Source organism: Balaenoptera musculus, chromosome 4, assembly GCF_009873245.2.
Source record: "Balaenoptera musculus isolate JJ_BM4_2016_0621 chromosome 4, mBalMus1.pri.v3, whole genome shotgun sequence".
Lineage (NCBI taxonomy): Eukaryota > Metazoa > Chordata > Mammalia > Artiodactyla > Balaenopteridae > Balaenoptera > Balaenoptera musculus.
This window is the reverse complement of record NC_045788.1, coordinates 92167416-92187823: the sequence shown is the minus strand read 5'-3', so window position 1 is coordinate 92187823 and position 20408 is coordinate 92167416. Positions and strand designations below refer to the sequence as shown.

General features: G+C 35.2%; 1 protein-coding gene across 5 annotated transcripts in view; it reads right to left on the bottom strand.

Moving 5' to 3' along the window:
- Positions 1–10033: 10033 nt before the first annotated feature.
- Positions 10034–20408, bottom strand: part of CBLB (Cbl proto-oncogene B) — a 208719-nt gene continuing 198344 nt past the window's right edge. For all 5 annotated transcript variants that reach the window (XM_036850161.1, XM_036850163.1, XM_036850165.1 and 2 more), the window contains one exon: positions 10034–13855. In XM_036850161.1, the coding sequence (XP_036706056.1) occupies positions 13596–13855 (260 nt within the window). In that variant the 3' untranslated portion in view covers positions 10034–13595. The remainder of the gene's footprint in view (positions 13856–20408) is intronic.

Below are 20408 nucleotides of genomic sequence, written 5' to 3'. Positions count from 1 at the left end.
TTTTTTCCCCTAAATTTCTCTTTCTGATAGTTTCTTATTAGTATATAAAAATGAAGATATTTCAGTATATTAATTTTGTGTACTACAGTGTTGCAATGTGGTAATTATTTTGTAATGTATACAAATATCAAATCACTATGTCAAATAAATGTTATTTATTCTAATAGTTTTTTTGGTGGAGTCTTTAGGATGTTCTATATATAGGATCATGTCATGTACCAATAGTGGCAGTTTTACTTCTTCCCTTCCAATTTGAATGGCTTTTATTTCTTTTTCTTTTCTGATTGTTGTGGCTAGAACTTCCAATACTATGTTGAATAAAAGTAGTGAGAGTGAGAATCTTTGTTTTATTCCTGATATTAGGGAAAAAGCTTTCAGCTTTTCACCACTGAGTATGATGTTAGCTGTGAGTTTGTCATTTTGTTTTGTTAATGTGGTGTATCACATTGATTGATTTGTGAATATTGAATCATCCTTGGATCTCTGGAATAAATCCTACTTGATCATGGTGTATGATCTTTCTAATGTATTCTTGAATTCAGTTTGCTAATATTTTGTTGAGAATTTTTGCATCTATATTCATCAGGGATATTGGCCTATAATTTTTTTTTGTGGTATCTTTGTCTGGTTTTGGTATCAGAGTAATGCTAATCTCATAGAATGACTTTGGAAGTGATCCCTCCTCTACAGTTTTTTGGAACAGTTTGAGAAGGATAGGTATTAACTCCTCTTTAAATGTTTGGTAGAATTCCCCTGTGAAGCCATCTAATCCTGGACTTCTTTTGTTTTCTGGGAGTTTTTTGATTACTGATTCAATTTCATTACTAGTAATTGGTCTGGCCAGATTTTCTATTTTTTTCTTGATTTAGTCTTGGAAGATTGTATGTCTCTAGGAATGTATCCATTTTTCTAGGTTGTGCAGTTTGTTAGCATATCTGTGTAGTAGTCTCATGATTGTACAATTGACTTTTGAAAAACACTGGTTTGAACTGCATGGGTTCACTTATATGTGAATTTTTTTCAGTAGTAAATGCTACAGTACTACATGACCCACAGTTGGTTGAATTTGTGGATGTGGAACCACAGATATGGAGGAATCATGTATAAGGAGGGCCAACTATAAGTTGTACACAGATTTTTGACTGTATGGAGGGTCAGCACCCTAACTCTTGCATTGTTCAAGGGTTAAATATATTTCTGCAATATCAATTGGACCTTCTGCTCTTTCATTTGTAATTTTATTTGGGCCCTCTCTTTTTTTTCATGAAGAGTCTGTCTAAAGGTTTGTCAGTTTTGTTTATCTTTTAAAAGAACCACCTCTTTGAAATTTTCTAATTTTTTTGGTGTCTATTTCATTTATTCCCACTCTGATCTTTATTATTTCCTTGTTTCTACTAACTTTGGGGGATTATTTGTTCTTTTTCTAATTCCTTTAGGCATAAAGTTATGTTCTTTGAGGTTTTTCTTATATCTTGAGGTAGGTCTGCATCGCTGTGAACTTCCCTCTTAGAACTGCTTTTGCTGCATCTCAGATTTTGGAAAGTTGTGTTTCTATTTTCATTCATTTTGAGATATTTTTTGCATTATTGTTTATTACAGGATATTGAATATAGTTCCCTGTGCTATATAGTAGGATTCAGTCGTTTATCTATTTTATATATGGTAGTTTGTATCTGCTAATCCCAAACTCATAATTTATCCCTCCCGCCTCCTTTCCCCTTTGGTAACCATGTTTGCTTTCTATATCTGTGAGTCTGTTTCTGTTTTGTAAATAAGTTCATTTGTATCATATTTTAGATTACACATATAAATGATGCAATAATTGCCTTTCTCTTTCTGACTGACTTCCCTTAGTATGATAATCTCTAGGTCCATCCATGTTGCTGCAAATGGCATTATTTCATTCTTTTTTAAGGTGGAGTAGTATTCCTGTGTGTGTGTGTGTATGTGTGTGTATGTATATGTACACACACACACCACATCTTTATCCACTCATCTGTCAATGGACATTTAGGTTGCTTCCATGTCTTAGCTATTGAAAATAGTGCTGCTTTGAACATTGAGGTGCATGTATCTTTTCAAATTACAGTTTTCTCCAGATATATGCCCAGGAATGGGGTTTCAGGATCATAGGGTAACTCTATTTTTAGTTTTTTAAGGAACCTCCATACTGTTTTCCATAGTGGCTGCACCAATTTACATTCCCACCAACAGTGTAGGAGGGTTCCCTGTTGACCACACCCTCTCCAGCATTTATTATTCATAGACTTTTTAATGATGGCCATTCTGACTGGTGTGAGGTGATACCTCATTGTAGTTTTGATTTGCATTTCTCTAATAATTAGCAATGTCTATCATCTTTTCATTTGCCTCTTGGCCATCTGTATGCCTTCTTTGGAGAAATGTCTTATTTAGGTCTTCTACCCATTTTTTGATTGGGTTGTTTGTTTTTTTTTGTTATTGAGTTGTATGGGCTGTTTGTGTGTTTTGGAAATTAAGCCCTTGTCAGTCGCATCATTTGCAAGTATTTTCTCGCATTCTGTGGGTTGTCTTTTTGTTTTGTTTATGGTTTCCTTTGCTGTGCAAAAACTTATAAGTTTCATTAGGTCCCATTTGTTTATTTTTGCTTGTATTTCTGTTGCCTTGGGAGGCTAACCTAAGGAAACACTGCTACGATTTAAGTCAGAGAATGTTTTGCCTATGTTTTCTTCTAGGAGTTTTATGGTGTCAGGTCTTATATTTAAGTCTTTAAGCCATTTTGAATTTATTTTTTGTGTAGGATGTGAGGAAGTGTTCTAACTTCATTGATTTACATGTGGCTGTCCAGCTTTCCCAATCACTTGCTGAAGAGACTCTTTTCTCCACTGTATATTCTTGCCTCCTTTGTCAAAGAGTGATTGACCACAGGTGTGTGAGTTTATTTCTAGGCTCTCTATTCTGTTCCATTAATCCATAGGTCTGTTTTTGTGCCAGTACCACACTGTTTTGATCATTATGGCTTTGTAGTATTGTCTGAAGTCTGGGAGGGTTATGCCTCCAGCTTTGTTTTTTTTCCCCTCAGGATTGGTTTTGCAATTCTGGGTCTTTTATGGCTCGATATAAATTTTAGGATTATTTGTTCTAGTTCTGTGAAAAATGTCATGGGGAATTTGATAGGGATCACATTAAATCTGTAGATTGCTTTGGGTAGCATGGCCATTTTAACAGTATTAATTCTTTCAATTCAAGAGCATGGGATATATTTCCATTTCTTTGAATCATATTAAGTTTCCTTTATCAGAGTTTTATAGTTCTTAACGTGTAAGTCTTTCACCTCCTTGATCAGGTTTATCCCTAAGTATTTTAGTTTTTTTGATGCAATTTTAAAAGGGATTGTTTTTTATTTTCCCTTTCTGGTATTTCATTGTTAGTGTAAAGAAATGCAACAGATTTCTGTATGTTAATCTTGTATTCTGTTACCTTGCTGAATTCATTTATCAGTTCTAGTAGTTTTTGTGTGAAGGCTTTAGGGTTTTCTATACATAGTATCATTTCATCTGCACGTAATGACAGTTTTACCTCTTCACTTCCAATTTGGATACATTTTATTTCTTTTTCTTGTCTGATTGTTGTGTCTAGGACTTCCAATACTGTGTTGAATAGAAGTGGTGAAAGTGGGCATCCTTGTCTTTTTCCAGATTTTAGTGGGAAGGCTTTCAGGTTTTCATTGTTGAGTATTATGTTAGCTGTGGGCTTGTCATAAATTGCTTTTATTATGTTGGGATATGTTCCCTCTATACCCACTTTGGTGAGAGTTTTTATCATGAATGAATGTTGAATTTTATCAAATGCTTTTTCTGCATCTATTGAGATGATCATATGGTGTTTGTCTTTTCTTTTGTTGATGTGGTGTATCACATTGATTGATTTGCATATGCAGAGCCATCCTTGTGACCCTGGAATGAATCCAACTTGATCATAGTGTGTGATCTTTTTTATGTGTTGTTGGATTCAGTTTGCTAATATTCTGTTGAGAATTTTTGCATCTTTATTCATCAAAGTTATTGGCCTGTAATTTTCTTTTTTTTTTTTTTTTTTGTGGTATGTTTGTCTGGTTTTGGTATCAGGGTAATGGAGGCTTCATAGAATGACTTTGGGAGTTTTCCCTTCTCTTCAGTCTTTTGGAAGAATGAGAAGGATCAGTATAAGTTCTTCTTTGCATGTTTGGTAGAATTCTCCAATGAAGCCATCTGGTCCTGGACTTTTTTTGCAGCAAGTATATATATATATATTTTTTTTTAAATTACAGATTCTATTTCACCTCTAGTGATCAGTCTGTTCAAATTATTTCTTTCTTCTTGATTCAGTTTTGGTGGGCTGTATGTTTCTAGAAACTTGTCCATTTCTTCTAGGTTGTCCAATTCTTTGGCGTATAGTTGTTCATAGTATTCTCTTATAGTTTTTTGTGCTTCTGTGGTATCTCTTGTTATTTCTCCTCTTTTACTTCTTATTTTGTTTATTTGGGACTTCTCTATTTTCTTTTTGGTGAGTCTGGCCAGAGCTTTATCGATTTTGTTTACCCTTTCAAAGAATCAACTCTTGGCTTTAATGATTTTTTTTCTATTGTTTTATTAATCTCTATTTATTTCTTCTCTGATCTTTATTATTTCCTTCCTTTCACTGACTTAGGTTTTTTGCTTTTGTTTCTTCTTTTTCTAATTCTTTTAAGTGGTAGGTTACGTTGTTTATTTGAGATTTTTCATGTTTTATGAGGAAGGCCTGTATTGCTATGAACTTCCCTCTAAGGACTGCTTGTGCTGCATCCAATAGATTTTGTATGGTTGTGTTTTTCAAGGTTTTTTAAAATTTCCTTTTCCATTTCTCCAGGGACTCATTGGTTTTTTAGTAGCATGTTGTTTAGTCTCTATATGTTTTTGTCTTTTCCAGTATTGTTCTTATAACTGACTTCTAGTTTCATACCATTGTGGTCTGAAAAGATGCTTGGTATGATTTCAGTCTTCTTAAATTTATTGATAATTATTTTGTGGCTTAGCATGTAGTCTGTTATGAAGACTGTTCCATGTGTACTTGAAAAGAATGTGTATTCTACAGTTTTGGGGTGGAATGTTCCATATATATACATATACATATATACATACACATTATATATATATATACACATACATATATATATTTTATTTGCTCTAGTGTATCATTTAAGGTCAGTATTTCCTTATATACTGTCTGGATGATCTATCCATTGCTATATGTGGAGTGTTAAAATTCCCTACTGTTACCGTATTACTGTCAATTTCTCCCTTTATGTCTGTTAACATTTGCTTTATATACTTAGGTGCTCCTGTGTTGGGTGCATAAATATTTCTGAATGTTATATCCTCTTCTTGGATTGACCCCTTTATCATTATGTAATGCTGTTCCTTGTATTTTCTTATAGTCTTTGTTTTGAAGTCTGTTGTCTAATATAATATTGCTACCTCAGCATTCTTTTTGTTTTCATTTACATTGAATATCTTTTTCCATCTTTTCACTTTGTGTGTTTTTAAGTGAGTTGTAAAGTGAGTGAAATGAGCCTCTTGTAGGCAGCATACAGACGGGTCTTGTTTCTTTATCCATTCAGCCATCCTGTGTCTTTTGACTGGAGCATTTAGTCCATTGATATCTAAAGTGATTGTCAATAGGTATGTGCTTATTGCTGTTGTGTTAAATGTTTTCTGGTTGCTTTTGTAATTCTGTTCTTTTTTCTTCTTTAAATCTCTACTTTTGTGGTTTGATGACTCTCTTTAATGTTATATTTGGTTTCTTTTATCTTTATTTTATTATGTATCTATGGTAGGTTTTTGCTTTGTGGTTACCATGAGGTTCACATCTGTTTGTCTGTCTATCTGTTTTAAGCTGATAGTCACTTAAGTTTAACATATTCTAAAAGCTCTAGGATTTTTTATTACCACCCTCCCAATATTTTATGTTTTTGACATCATATTTTATATCTTTTTATTTTGTATATCCCTTAAGTTAACTACTTATTGTAGTGATAGCTGATTTTTTGAATTTGTCTTTTAACCTTCATACTAGCTGTTTAAGTGGTTGATCCACTGCCTTTACTATGTATTTGCCTATATCAGTGATATAGAGATTTTTAAAATATATTTTCTTATTTCTAGCGATATCCTTTTCTCTTTCCCTTAAAGAAGACCCTTTAACATTTCTTGTGAGGCTGGTTTAGTGGTGATGACTCTTAGTTTTTGCTTGTGTGGGAAATTCTGTCTTTCCTTCAATTCTCAGTGATAACCTTGCCAAATAGGGAATTCTTGGTTGTAGGGTTTTTTTTTCTTCTTTTTAGCACTTGAAGTATATCATGGCACTCCTACTGATCTGCACAATTTCTGCTGAAAAATCAGCCTTATGGGGGTTCCCTTGTATGGTTTTCTCTTGCTGCTTTTAAAATTTTCTCTTTTCACTGGGTTACTATCTGACACAAAAGATATTCACTGGCAGGGTTCCCTCATGCCTGGTCCAGTGGCATACAACTCAAAGTCTTTTGATGCTTGGCTTATTGTGCCTTAGAGGCAGCCTTCTTGTGTCAAGATGGCTTAAGGTCAGCTGCCTCAACAGGGGTCTGCTTGTCTTGTAAGAATGTGTATCCTTGCCCTCCCACTGGTGAGGCTGCTTGTCAGGTGATTCATTGCAAGTCCCTCTTGACCGTTTTGTTTTCACTCTGCTCAAATACTCCCAGATGGCACATCAGTCCATGGTGTAAGTAGACATTCAGTAGAATTAAATGACAGTTTCTTAATCTCTGTAATTGACTTTTTTCTGCAGATAACATTACTTGGATTAGGAGAGGTGGATTCAGTCCATAACATTCTCACCCATTACTCACTTCTCCCAGGTCAGTCATCTTCTGTGTATATATTTTGAAGGCTGTGGATGAGAGTTCTGCTACCAGCTTCTCAATGAGTCCTGCAGAGTTTCGCTAGGTGGGTTTGTAGAATATAGAGGCATTTAGTTAGTACCTGTTGTTTTCAGCATTGGGGCTATAGCCTCATTCTAGGGAAAATCTTCTTCTACCTCTGGTTTAGTATGAAGCGACTAAAGGAACCCACTAGTTATGCCACTTTTCTCTGTATCCCAAAGACAAAATTATTTGTTGTGCTTGAACTAGATTTTAAACTTAAAAAAAAAAGCTTTCATCTATTAATAAAGTAGAGCTTCTGAGTATTTGGTCTAGGTGGTGGTCAATGCAGAAGAAAGCAGCTCTGGAGGAGCCCAGACTAACCTTGGTGATCTAGCCATCTCACCACCTCTAATCTCTACCTTCATTGTATTGGGCTTTGTGTAGCAAACACACAGGAAGAGTGCATGATGATAGTAAATGTTTTACGTTAAAAACTCAACTCTGCAATTTGTCAGTAGAATGTGTAGCTCATTACCTTTCAAAGTTTTAAATTTTCTCAGTTTAGCCAGAACAAACTTGTTACTGTTGTCTACCTTTTGCTATGTGAAAAGATAGGATAAATCTGACATGCTTCTCTTTGCCATCTACTCTGGGGGTCCTGGGAGATGAAATGTGGCTTAAGTTCTTTAGGGTATGTGGTAATTAGAGCTGCCATTTATTGAGCATTCAATGGTACTAGACATGTTCTAAGTTCTTTATCAGTATTCACTCACTGAGCCCCCTATAAATCCTTTACTGTAGGTTTGGTTGCTATTCTTATTTTACAGACGAGGTAACTGATGCACTAAGAGGTTAGGACACCTGTCTAAGGTCATGTAACTTGGAAGGAGCAGATATAGGAATTGATCTTAGGCAGTCTGGCTCCAGAGCCTGCACTCTTAACCACTGTTACATTGCCATGGGAATATGTGAGCAGTAGTCTCTTGAACAGACATGTTTGTCATAACCTCTTTATGAAGAATTAAGTATTCTCTTAGCCTCTCAAGTTACTAAAAAGAATAAATTTTTAAAAAGTTAAATCTTCAAATTAAATTTCAAAACCTCCTAGCTTTTACTTTGTGAATGATTTTTTTTTTGTTATGAAATAACTTTTGCTCCCCATCCAAACAGTGAAGAAAAACTAAGGCATCTACTGTAATCACGTTAGTGAGTACACTTTTATATTTCCTAGTCCATGGGTGAAGAAAGACGAATCAAAGAGATGGCATTCCACACAGGTAGTTAGTTGCAGAGCTTTACTAGCTTTCAGGACTGTTTCCACTGTTGGCTGCTTAAGAGTGCCATTTTCATTTATTCGAAACATTTGTTTACTATGTGCTAGGCTCTATATTAGGAGCTTGGGACACAGACATAGATTAAAGAAGTTCAGTCTAGTTGGGGCCATCTGTAGAATGAAGTAATTGCAAAAACCACATGGTAAGCATTAGAATATTGGTGCCGTGTGAGATGTAGATGACATGCTCAACTTGACATGTGGGATAAGATAGGAAATGCTTCACAGAGGAAATGATGGAGCTGGATTTTGAAGAATGAATAGTACAGGCTGGAAAAAGGGAAAGGAATATTCAGAAGGACTAGCAAGTACAAAACATGGAGCTCATTTGGGCAGTTGCCAGCTCAGCAGAAGTGAAGAGGGTCTGGAGTGGGAGATGAGTAGAAAGAGGAATGCAGACAAGGAATCCCTACCATAGAAAGTCATCAGGAGTTTTACATCGGTGTAACACTGGATTTGAATTTCAGAAACTTCATTCTGTCTTGCACTAGAGCCATAGAGGTCAATTACAGGCTATTTAAAATTCTAGGGCAGTCAAAATTCAGACCCAAAAGAGGGTGGTGGCAGTAAGGATGAAAAAGAAGCAAAAATAGGTGGTTAAGAATACTGCCCAGATTCCCTTGAAAAAAATCAAACAAAAGAGGGACATGAAAGAAAGCCATGAAAATTAAATTTCCCTTATCCTGATGATTATTTGATGTGGCAATTCCTGTTAGACACACCCTAATTTCTCTGGGCATTTTCATGGATATTAGCATCTCTGACCTCCAGCAAGTGATTTCTAATCCTATGGTTCATAGGATCTGAGAGTGACTGGCATGGTCCTTCACCTTCAGACATCAGTATACCCTCCCTAGTCTCTGCTGTGTTCCATAGGCCCTACTACTTCTCACCGTTGCCTAAATAAGTGTTTTTATCATGTGTGCTGTTCCTGTTTGAAAAGCTTTACCTCCGGAGTTCTTTCTTAACAGCAAAAACCTTGCTTCTCTTTCGGGCTGACAAAATGCTACGCAGCCTTATCATTTGTCTAGCTTACCAGAAGGAACGTATCATACCCTGCTTTACTTTCACAGTCCTAGAAGAGGCATGTGGTTGTTGAAAGGATTAAATGCTTTTTTATTTTTCTTTCTTTCTTTTTTTTGCGTCTCCCTCCCTCCCACCCTCCCTATCCCACCCCACTAGGTGGTCACAAAGCATTAAATGCTTTGATACTAAGTTCCTTGCATATGTTAAGGGCCCAGTATAGTTCTTCAGCACTTACCATAAGCACATAATGCCAGTACAATGTGATAACTTATGTACAGTATTTATTGTATTGGAATTACGTGCTTGTATCTTCCATTTAATTGTGTGCTTTGAAGCACTACTATGCATGAGATTTTGCATGTACCAATGATTTTTCACAACATTCTGCTATGGTTCCTGATATAAAAGCACTTATTAACATGGTTTATCGCCATTGTTCTCTCCCTAATGTGTACTGGCCAGTAACAAATGATTAGAAAAATCAAGAATTTAAAGAATAAATGTTACTGTTGGTTAAGAATGAACAATTATATGGTATGTCATCAGAAGACTGTCAGCCTTTCCCAGATATATTTCTTACTCAGAACCTTAATATAACTTTTGACTTTCAGTTCTAAGACATGGGAGTAGCTTATCTCTGTGAAATATCTTTAAATGATATGGTTTTGGTATTTAATAACTAAGTCATCTGGGATGGGTATTTTGTACCACTTTGGCCGGTTAGCTCTTAAGTCAAATGTCTTTTGCTTAACACGAAGGAAAAAAATACAACATAGAAGTGCTGTGAAAGAAATGTTTGCATTCATTTGAAAAATAAAATACCAACTCTGCTTTTGTTAACATTCATTTTATAAAATACCTTAAAAGAACAGATAAAGTACTGGCGTTTACATAATAACCAGAATTGAAAAAGGATGAATAAAATATAAATTAATTGAACACATAACTATTTTGCCATATTAGACAAGTTTAAAAAAGGCATTAAAAAAATAAAATAGTAAATTGGGAAGAAAACCCTTCACTCAACTGCTGTCATTTTCTGGAAACTTTTCCTAGAAGCATTAAAATTCCAGGTCAACAGGCAGTACCTGTATTGTTGAAAACATACTGTAATTTGCTTCCAAATCTGTCAGCATAAGAGAAAAGATTAAAATTTTAACCAGGTTAGATAATTCAGTGCAAATTAAAGCTTCAAGTTGAAGATCCGAGAGGAAAAATAATGTCCAAACTGTAGGAAACGCTTCTGGAACTGAAAGAGAAAAAATTCACATTACGAAGAAATCTTTGAAAGTGTTCTTGTGTGTGAAATATTGAGTTAACCAATGGGCCCTTTGAAGTTGCAGTTAGGGCTCTATTACGAAGACTATTTGCAATATAGGCAAGGGAATATGGATGGGGAGGGGCTAAAGGTCATCTTTGTGGAAGGAAGTTCAAGATCACCATAAGCACTGCTGATTCAATTCTAGAAAATTTGGCCAGGATAGATATTACAGACATCAAGGGGAAAAAGAGATTGTGGAGATTAATTTACTGGACTATCTTTGAGAATAAGTATTTCTACCCCCAGAATATGTTGGGGGACAGGGGAGAGCAGGTTAATGTTGGCCACAATCTGTTTTAATTATATGAATTATATGTCATACTGGCTTTAAAAATAGTATTACCAAGTCTTGAGACATGGGAGGAATGTCAAACTTTTTGGATCTCAGTGAAACCAAACCTGGTTCATTTCCAACCATTAATGGCTAGTCACTTTTATAATTTAAAAATGTATTTTGGTTTAATTATTTCCTAAAAAAAAACTTCTGAGTTTGATAAGTCATAGGTAATAGGTAGCAATAGGTTTTTCATGATAGTGTTTGATAGAAAGTTTCCCTCTTTCCATTCCATACAAAATTTTGATTCGTTCTTTTTAATGATAAAACTAATTGTTGCTATTGAGTACTAGATACAGAGAGATTTTGGTGGAGGCTAGTAAGTTTTCTTTGCAAAATAGATTTTTAAAAATTCAGGCCTAAATTTACTATATTGTCACCAGTCTTTTTCTAATCCTCACTGGAAATTTTCACACATTTTTTGAAAATTGTTTGAATGAGAATATACTATGCTTCCTAATATTCGTATTTTACATCCTTCTCTAATCTATTAAGAATGTTATAACAATGTTATCACAATGAAGTGGCAACTTTTGGCTTTTAGACTGTACCTAAGATCAGCAAGTCATTAAAAAAAAAACCACAGTGCTATTCCAACGTGACATCAGAAACTAATAAAATAAATGAAAAATCATGATGACATAACATGGAGTTCATAAAGCAATGGAGAATTAGCCAATGCAGTTTTTAAAAGTGTAAAAAACTGCCCTCATATACCTACTTACAGGAAGAACATCTAAAGCAAATTAAAACTTCTCTTCCAGGGACATGAACCAGCTCAGAATCAGCTGAAGAAATTAAAATATGAGCACAAACTATCCAAGGCCTGTGACTCCTCAGGTACCTCATGTCAGGAGATGAAACTGTCAAGTAAGGGCACATGTCAGCTCACAAAGGAATGCGTTAGTTCCCTCCCCAGGTCAACACAATGACTACACAAGTCTTGACTGTTAATTTCCTTTGGCTCTGCCACATGTTTGGTTACATGCTTTCAAATCCTGAAGAAAGGTTCACTATCAGATGCATCTTTTTACATCACACTGTGTGAAGTTAAAGGAGTGGCAGAAATGTGCACAAACCTGCAATCAGTCCACGTTTAGAAAACCTTCTGTGGGTTCAAGCATTTAACACAGACCTGGTTTTGTCTAATTTCTTCACTAACTTAAGAAGAAAAAAAAAAAAGCAGATTGCCTGAAAATTCTAAAGCGCTGGTGGAAACCTTCTAGGCTTTGTCCAGCAGAGACACTTTCACCATCAAAAGTGCAGATAAAGGATAACAGAATATTACAATGGAATCAGTTTGTGACGGTTTGTGCTTTAAGAACACAGTGCCTGACAGCGTGGAGCACATCATAGATGCCCAATAAATATTTGTAGGTTTATTAAAAGTAATAACACGGTTTCTGAAGAACCAACCTCCATTTTGCAAAAAAGGCAAAACTATATAAATTTCTTATACCTGACTGGATGGAGCAATGTGGAGCAATGAATGAGAGAATTGAAAAATTAAATACGAACCCTAATTTGATGGGAGAGAGAAAATTACTAAGAATTTTGCAAAAGAAAAATAAACATTGCCACAGTAGCATTAGCACTTACTTAACAGTGCATCAAAGATGTAACATTTCCACTGCAATATGAACTGGTTCCTAAACTTTTTAGGTACCAGAGTGTAATCACTCAAACAGGAAATGAACTCTATTCCACTTTGGGAAAGGTATGGTCATAGTTTTATCTGAAAATTATTAATGTACTTCTGGGAGACGGCCCTCTTATTCAGCATGCCTCAAAGTAATGTGGCATAAATATCAGGGGACCTCATTATATAACTTCAATATGGCATTGTCATGTTCAAGTGTATTCTCCCACCTCTGCGGTAGTTGCTTTCTAATATTTTAGGTTTTTTTTTTTAGAGTCGTGACACCCCTGGGATGACAAAGATGAGAGTGTGGAAGATCACAAAACTTACACAAAAAGGGAAGCTCTTCTATATTATATGAAAACCCCTTATAAAAGGCAGTTCACTGACCAAAAAATGCTTTATACATTTCAGATTTTCCCCATCTCTCAACAGTGATGGTTTCCAAAGAAAAGACTCAGTAGTGAAGGCCACACACTTTTTTTGCATTAATTTGATACGTTGAAAATCAGAACCTTTAAAGCATCTTGTAAATGGGAGAAATGGAACTGGACCTGGGTTCGGGGGGGTGGGACGGGAGCGATCACAATGAATATGTGACTTAGCTGTTGACGCAGACAGCAAGGGAGTTGGTAGAAAATGTTACAGCAGACCTGACCACTGTACAGAGGGTCTATCAAGAACACAGTACAGGTATCAAAAAAGTCCCCAAACAAAACTAAAAAACAAACTGCAACTTTGCCAACTTGTAAACAAGGAAAAGCATTTCACAGATTCAAAGTTCAAGGGAAGTAAACGTCTTTAAATTATTTTTGTCAGTTCAACCCTGATTTAAAAGTATGGCTAGCAAAAATAAGGAAGCCGCGGCCATTGGCATCCTGAGCAATAAGCTGTCTTCTGAGAAGCAGCACTTCCGAGCCTTTCTCTTCTCAAGATGCCACGTGAGGAGGAGACGTTCTCTCTTGAATTCCATCTCACTTTTCTCCTTTCCACACATCTGGAATATTCAGCAATTGCTTTGTGTTCTGGTGTTTACAGTCCTGGCTGCTATAGATTTAGACGTGGGGAGACGGGAGGGGGGAAGGCAAATTCTCGGAGGATGCTACGGGCCACTTCGACATTATTCTGGGCTATCTCTAAGGCTCTCTTCACTTCTTCAAAGGCATAACCCTCTCCCATGAGTTTTGCAATTTTTGCATCGACATTTTCCAATGCTGCTTCAGGCCCATGGGGTTTTCTGTGGTGAATTTCTGGTGCAGTCCTGCGGGGTCGTGGTTTAGGAGGCCTGGCTGGTGCTTGTGAACCATCTGCATAGATTTTTAAAGAGAGATATCATTTAAATAATGAGATAAAAATAAAGACATTATACATTAGTATGAGCTCATTATTTTATATGAAAACAGTTTTTCATTGTTTCTACAAAAACCATTTTCCATTTTTCTATACTACGGTTGGATAGGTTATATTGTCCCCATTTTGAACGTCAAGAAAACTAAGGTAGGGTGTGTTGGAAATTTAACTGGGAAATTAACACAAATTTTTTCCCAATTTTACATATTGTTCTTTAAACCGTATGAAATAAAAGATACAGAAGGAAAAACCAAAAATAACTGAAAAAGAAAAGCTTTCACTTCGGCAATACAGTTCACCCTTCTCTACTATGGTGGAGGCATTTTCTTGGGAAGTTTCTACTAGAGGAAACTGTTACAAGCTCGTGGATACTCCTGGCAGAACATCCCCACCAGGTCCTACACCCCACCCATGTCAGAGCAAAACTTCTGAGAAATATGCTTTATAGCATATTTTTCAAGTTAATAATGCTGTAAAGTGATACCTTGCTGATGCTAGGGGGCAAATAATGAAATAGTAGATGCTTTGAGTCTGCTATTAGTCAATAGGTTGGACAGAAGTAAACTCAGTGCTTTGCTGAAATACTTTATCCAGATTCCAATGTAGAACGCTTAGCCTGAGAAAAAGCAAAGCCAGCAGAAACATTAGCGGAGAACTCGGTTCCAGATCAGTCCCCTGATAATAGTTTCTCAGAGTTAAGCCAAATGACATTGGTATCCATGAATGGAAAGTAATCTTATTAGGAGAAAAGAAAGTTAGTTAATAGACCACCATCCCATACAGATCACCAGGACATGGGCTAGTAACTTGAGGTGGCACTTTTATCATGGATTTCCATTTATCTGTATCTGGTACTTAATATCAAAAGCCTAGATTTTTAAAAAAGGTTAAAAGTTGTCAAATTTATTCCATGAAACATTTATGGGTTTAAGATAAAGTAGACACCAACAGTTATTTAATGTTTTTCTTCTTAGACCACTGACAGGTGCCAAATTCAAGGACACAAATAAATGAAGAAGTGAGGCTAGAACCCTCTTGACTCCTGTCCTCATCCTGTCCCTCTTGGTCTCTGCTCCCTTGCCAACTTTCCTGATGGCCTATGGAAATATTATAAGCTGATACTTTCAATAATAATCAAGTGTAAATCATAAAGAATTATCTGATACATTATTTCATATTTTTCTCGTAAGTATATTTTTCTCTGAGAAGGTAACTTGTAAAAAAAAATCATCCTGTTTGCAATTCTAGCAATATCAATATAACATACACAAAACAAAAGCCTCCAGGATGAAAATATTTAGTTCTACACAAAATTGAATGATAGTCTTATTTTTAATTGTTCCTTTCTTACAGAATGATATCTAGTTTGAAAAAAATACTATAGCTGTAGATAAAGCTTACTCTGGTCATACATAAGAACACACAGTTTCTGGTTCTTGCTAAAGTCTATACTGTTTTGTATATCTGTAAATATCTCAAATTATTATGGTCTAGTAAATTGCATTTCTTACTGTTTTGAGGTTTCATTTATTTTTCTATTAAGTATTTCCATTATGCCATGCAGAGAGGGACAATAAATTATGCTTTGCTTCTAATTACTTCCAAAAACTATTAGAGATTCTTCTAGCAAGCTTTCCTTTAATCAGTTACCACAGAATTTATACATTGAAATATTGTCTGTTCTGACTTACTTTTAGGTGAGAAAAGTATCCAGAATTAAACACAAGTTTAAATTCCTTGTATTCTACTGGTAATTTTCGAAGAATTTTTCTAATATTGTTATTTTGTTTCTGTCTAAATACTGAGAAGGGCACATGAATATCAAGCATCTCTGAAAAGTACAGCTATGAATACTACTAAACTGGGAAAGATGCTATGGCAGCGAGAGACCCATCTAATGGTATAATTGGAAATTAAGTCTTAAGATTTAGAACTTCTAGATGTAATAAACATGTGTCTTTGATCTTGGTAGATGGCGCCTATCACCAGGAAAACCCCCCAAGAAATCTATTCACTCTGTGAGGCTGCTATAATTAATACTGGCCAAATGCAATGGAATTTGAGGATGATAAATTTTATTTGAGAAAGCTATTCTTTTCTTGAAAAAAAATAAGTACTAAACATAATTCAGGAAGGCTAAGTTAGGCTAAACCAAATGTTAGGGAAAACACACACACACACAAAATGATTAAATCAAAACTATCTAGCTAGAGGAGTGAAGGTATCTCTGATCTGTTTGAAATACCAACTAGAGGAAATGATTCAAACCATCTCTGGAAGGAATCACAATAGATTTTGAAGATATTTTCAGTAAAAAAAGAAAAAACTTTGAAGCAAAGATTAATTTTTCCAAAAGATAGATTTTTTTTTTCCTTTTAAATACAAAACTCATATATCCCAACTCATTTAATCCTAGTCCTCATTGCCCTAACTCAAAATCTGTTTCCCCAAAACAGTGCTGACATCTCTTTGGAATCTTACAAATGCCCAGAGTTGAACTGTATCATGTATTAGAGCCCACAAATGGAAGTAACGTGGAAGCTTTGTTGCAAATTTTTGCCACCTGTTATATACATTTCTATTTATTGCTGAATATTTATTCAATTTGGAATGTTTTAATTATTTGTTTGTTTTAACTGGATAGTGTAGCTCTGCACCAGGTAACCGACAGCTACAACTTTTCAAGATGAGGATGGCGGTGAGGAGCACCAAGGTCGGTTAGGTGCATCTCAGTTTGGCCGCTAAGATTTTGAGTGACTTTGAGGTAAGCAGTTTACTTTCATAATTCTCACTCTCCAAATCTACTTTTGTGTCTCCATTTTTAGAGGCATTACTTATCCCTTCTCAGTCAGGTAGTACGGAATTAATTAATTTAATGCTTGTTATGTGTGCTGAGGAGAACTTTAAAAAGAAAGGACAATGAATTCACATCTGTAATGATAACCACTATACTACAATGCTATAGAACAGCAGTTACTACAAATTAATAGGAATTCAAATGTGGAAGAGGACAAAAACGTGGAATTTGTAGTGAGCGCCTAGTTCTATATGAAACTTTTAAGCAAGATATTAATAAGAAAGGTCTGTTACAACCTGAACTAATAGTAAAAGCCATTTAAAAAAAAAAAAAAAAAGCAATTTTCATGCCGGTCATTACAGCAAAGCACTTAAAGCCAATCCCTCTTTCTAGACAACTCTTCTTAAAACTCACGGACAGCCTTCACTGTCTCCACTTCTTCTTTCTCACAGTGTCTAAAAGAGGAGATACCAGGTCCTTATTCACTTTGGAATGTGTAGATGATGCAAAGGAGCAATGAAACAGCAGATGAACCTCTCCCAGAGCTCTCCCAAAGCTGCCATGTTGTAGTTTTGGAGTACACTGGAATGACTGAATTTTACCAACGCTATGGGGATTTCTGTACCTGAATACATGTCATCCTTAGAAATGTGATTGGAAGGACATGTTTTATTCTGGTGCTGCTGTCCGTGCTCATGGTATTTTTGAACTCCTATGAGCAAGGGCAACAACATCCAAATAAGTGCAAGAAGGTGTGGAGCCATAGGCTATATATAAACAGTACATCTTCCTGGAGCACTAATTTTACTCAAGGATATGAGAGAGTTAATATTTTTAAATATGAAAATAAATGCAGATATACCAAGTAAAATGCAAAATTTCTATAAATTATTGAAATGACACAGACTTTGAAGCAATTTCCTGCATGCGATTGTCCACTTTTAGTTAAATCCCTAGTACCCATGTCATTCGGCGTTAGCTCTTTGGTGGGGAGAAAGATTTGAGAAGCAATAGTTTGACAGCATATAAAAATGGACTACCATACAATAATTTAAAGTGACGTTAAAAAAATTTAACGATGTGGTAAGAAAGTTATGATACTATGTTGTACTGTGGAGTATGATCTCCACTGTGTGAACATGTGCATGGACAAATCATTAGAAAGAAGGGCTCCAAAATGGCAATAATGTTCCTTACTGATGACAGGGTTCTAGGTGACTTTTCTTGTTGTTGTTTTTTTTTTAATTCTACTTTATTCTCTAATGTGCATGTACCACTTTCATAATTTAAAAAAAAGCCTCAGAGCCCATCTGTTGGTTTTACAGGTCTGAGCTGCTCAAGAATCTAAGACAGAGATTGATTTTGCTGGTATAAAAAGTACAGAAAGTACATAGTGAGTGGCTTCCTAAAGTCATGTGAAAAATGATCACAATCCAGGTTTTGAAATCTCTACTACAATTATTTTAGAATTCTTAGTACCCTCTTCTATCACTACTAACTATTCCTTTGCTACTGTCTTGACTTTATGATTGGCTATCTATCTCCAAACTCAGCTTAGCAATCATTGTTATATAAATGTGTGAGTTAAGTTTTTAAACCTAATTTTTGGCCTGACTACTGGTGCGATACTACTGGTGGGATAACAACAACATAAATGGGTGCACAGCTTACTGATTCAAATCCTATCAATCAGTCATTTACTAGCTGTGAGACCTTGAGTAAATTACTAAACTTTGTTGTGTCTCACTTACTTCTATAAATTGACATTAATAATACCTATTTCAGAGGGGTTGTGGGAAATAAAATTATGACTAGATCTGTATTGTATAGTAAATTTACATTTATTTATATTTTATATATAACATATTACATTGTATTATATAAACTACTCAACATTAATATACAATATATAAACTATTATATAAAATGTTTTATAATAATAATATATATAATAATATGTTAGGTATTACATTATCTCTGTTATCTATATTTAAAACTATGTAATATTTTTTAAAATCTGAGACGTAATCTCAAATTATTTAGTAATTCAATGATGATACTTGGGATGGACATCAAGACTCTTAGACTACAGATATTTTCAAGTATAACAAACAATATCTGAGAATTAAAAGAAAAAAATATTGGAAGAATCAATATTGTCAAAATGACCATACTACCCAAGGCAATCTACAGATTCAATGCAATCCCTATCAAATTACCAATGGCATTTTTCACACAACTAGAACAAAAAAAATCTTAAAATTTGTATGGAGACACAAAAGACCCCGAAAAGCCAAAGCAATCTTGGGAAAGAAGAACAGAGCTGGAGGAATCAGGCTCCCTGACTTCAGACTATACTACAAAGCTACAATAATCAATCAAGACAGTATGGTACTGGCACAGAAACAAATTAGATCAATGGAACAGGATAGAAAGCCCAGAGATAAACCCACGCACATATGGTCACCTTATTTTTGATAAAGGAGGCAAGAATATACAATGGAAAAAAGACAGCCTCTTCAATAAGTGGTGCTGGGAAAACTGGACAGCTACATGTAAAAGAATGAAATTAGAACACTCCCTAACACCATACACAAAAATAAACTCAAAATGGATTAAAGACCTAAATGTAAGGCTAGACACTATAAAACTCTTAGAGTGTTCTGCCTATGTCTTCCTCTATGACATAAATCACAGCAAGATCCTTTTTGACCCACCTCCTAGAGAAATGGAAATAAAAACAAAAACAAATGGGACCTAAAGAAACTTAAAAGCTTTTGCACAGCAAAGGAAAACATAAGCTAAATGAAAAGACAACTCACAGAATGGGAGAAAAATACTTGCAAACAATGTGACTGACAAGGGATTAATCTCCAAAATTTACAAAGAGCTCATGCAGCTCAATATCCAAAAAACAACCCAATCCAAAAATGGGCAGAAGACCTAAATAGACATTTCTCCAAAGAAAAGAACATACAGATGCCCAGAGGCACATGAAAAGCTGCTCAACATCACTAATTATTAGAGAAATGCAAATCAAAACTACAATGAGATATCACCTCACACCAGTCAGAATGGCCATCATGAAAAAGTCTACAAACAATAAATGCTGGAGAGAGTGTGGAGAAAAGGGAACCCTCCTACACTGTTGGTGGGAACGTGAATGGTTACAGCCACTATGGAGAACAGTATGGAGGTTCCTTAAAAAACTAAAAATATAACTACTGTATGACCCTGCAATCCCACTCCTGGGCATATATCCAGAGAAGAACATGATCCGAAACAGTATATGCACCCCAGTGTTCCTTGCAGCACTGTTAACAATAGCCAGATATGGAAGCAACCTACATGTCCATCGACAGAAGAATGGATAAATAACATGTGGTACATATAATACAATGGAATATTACTCAGGCATAGAAAAAGAATGAAATAATGCCATTTGCAGCAAGATGGATGGACCTGGAGATTATCATACTAACTGAAGTAAGTCAGAGAAAGACAAATATCATATGATATCACTTATATGTGGAATCTAAAAAAAATGATACAAGAATATTACTCAGTCATAGAAAAAGAATGAAATAATGCCATTTGCAGCAACATGGATGGACCTGGAGATTACCATACTAACTGAAGTAAGTCAGAGAAAGACAAATATCATATGCTATCACTTATATGTGGAATCTAAAAAAAAATGATACAAATGAACT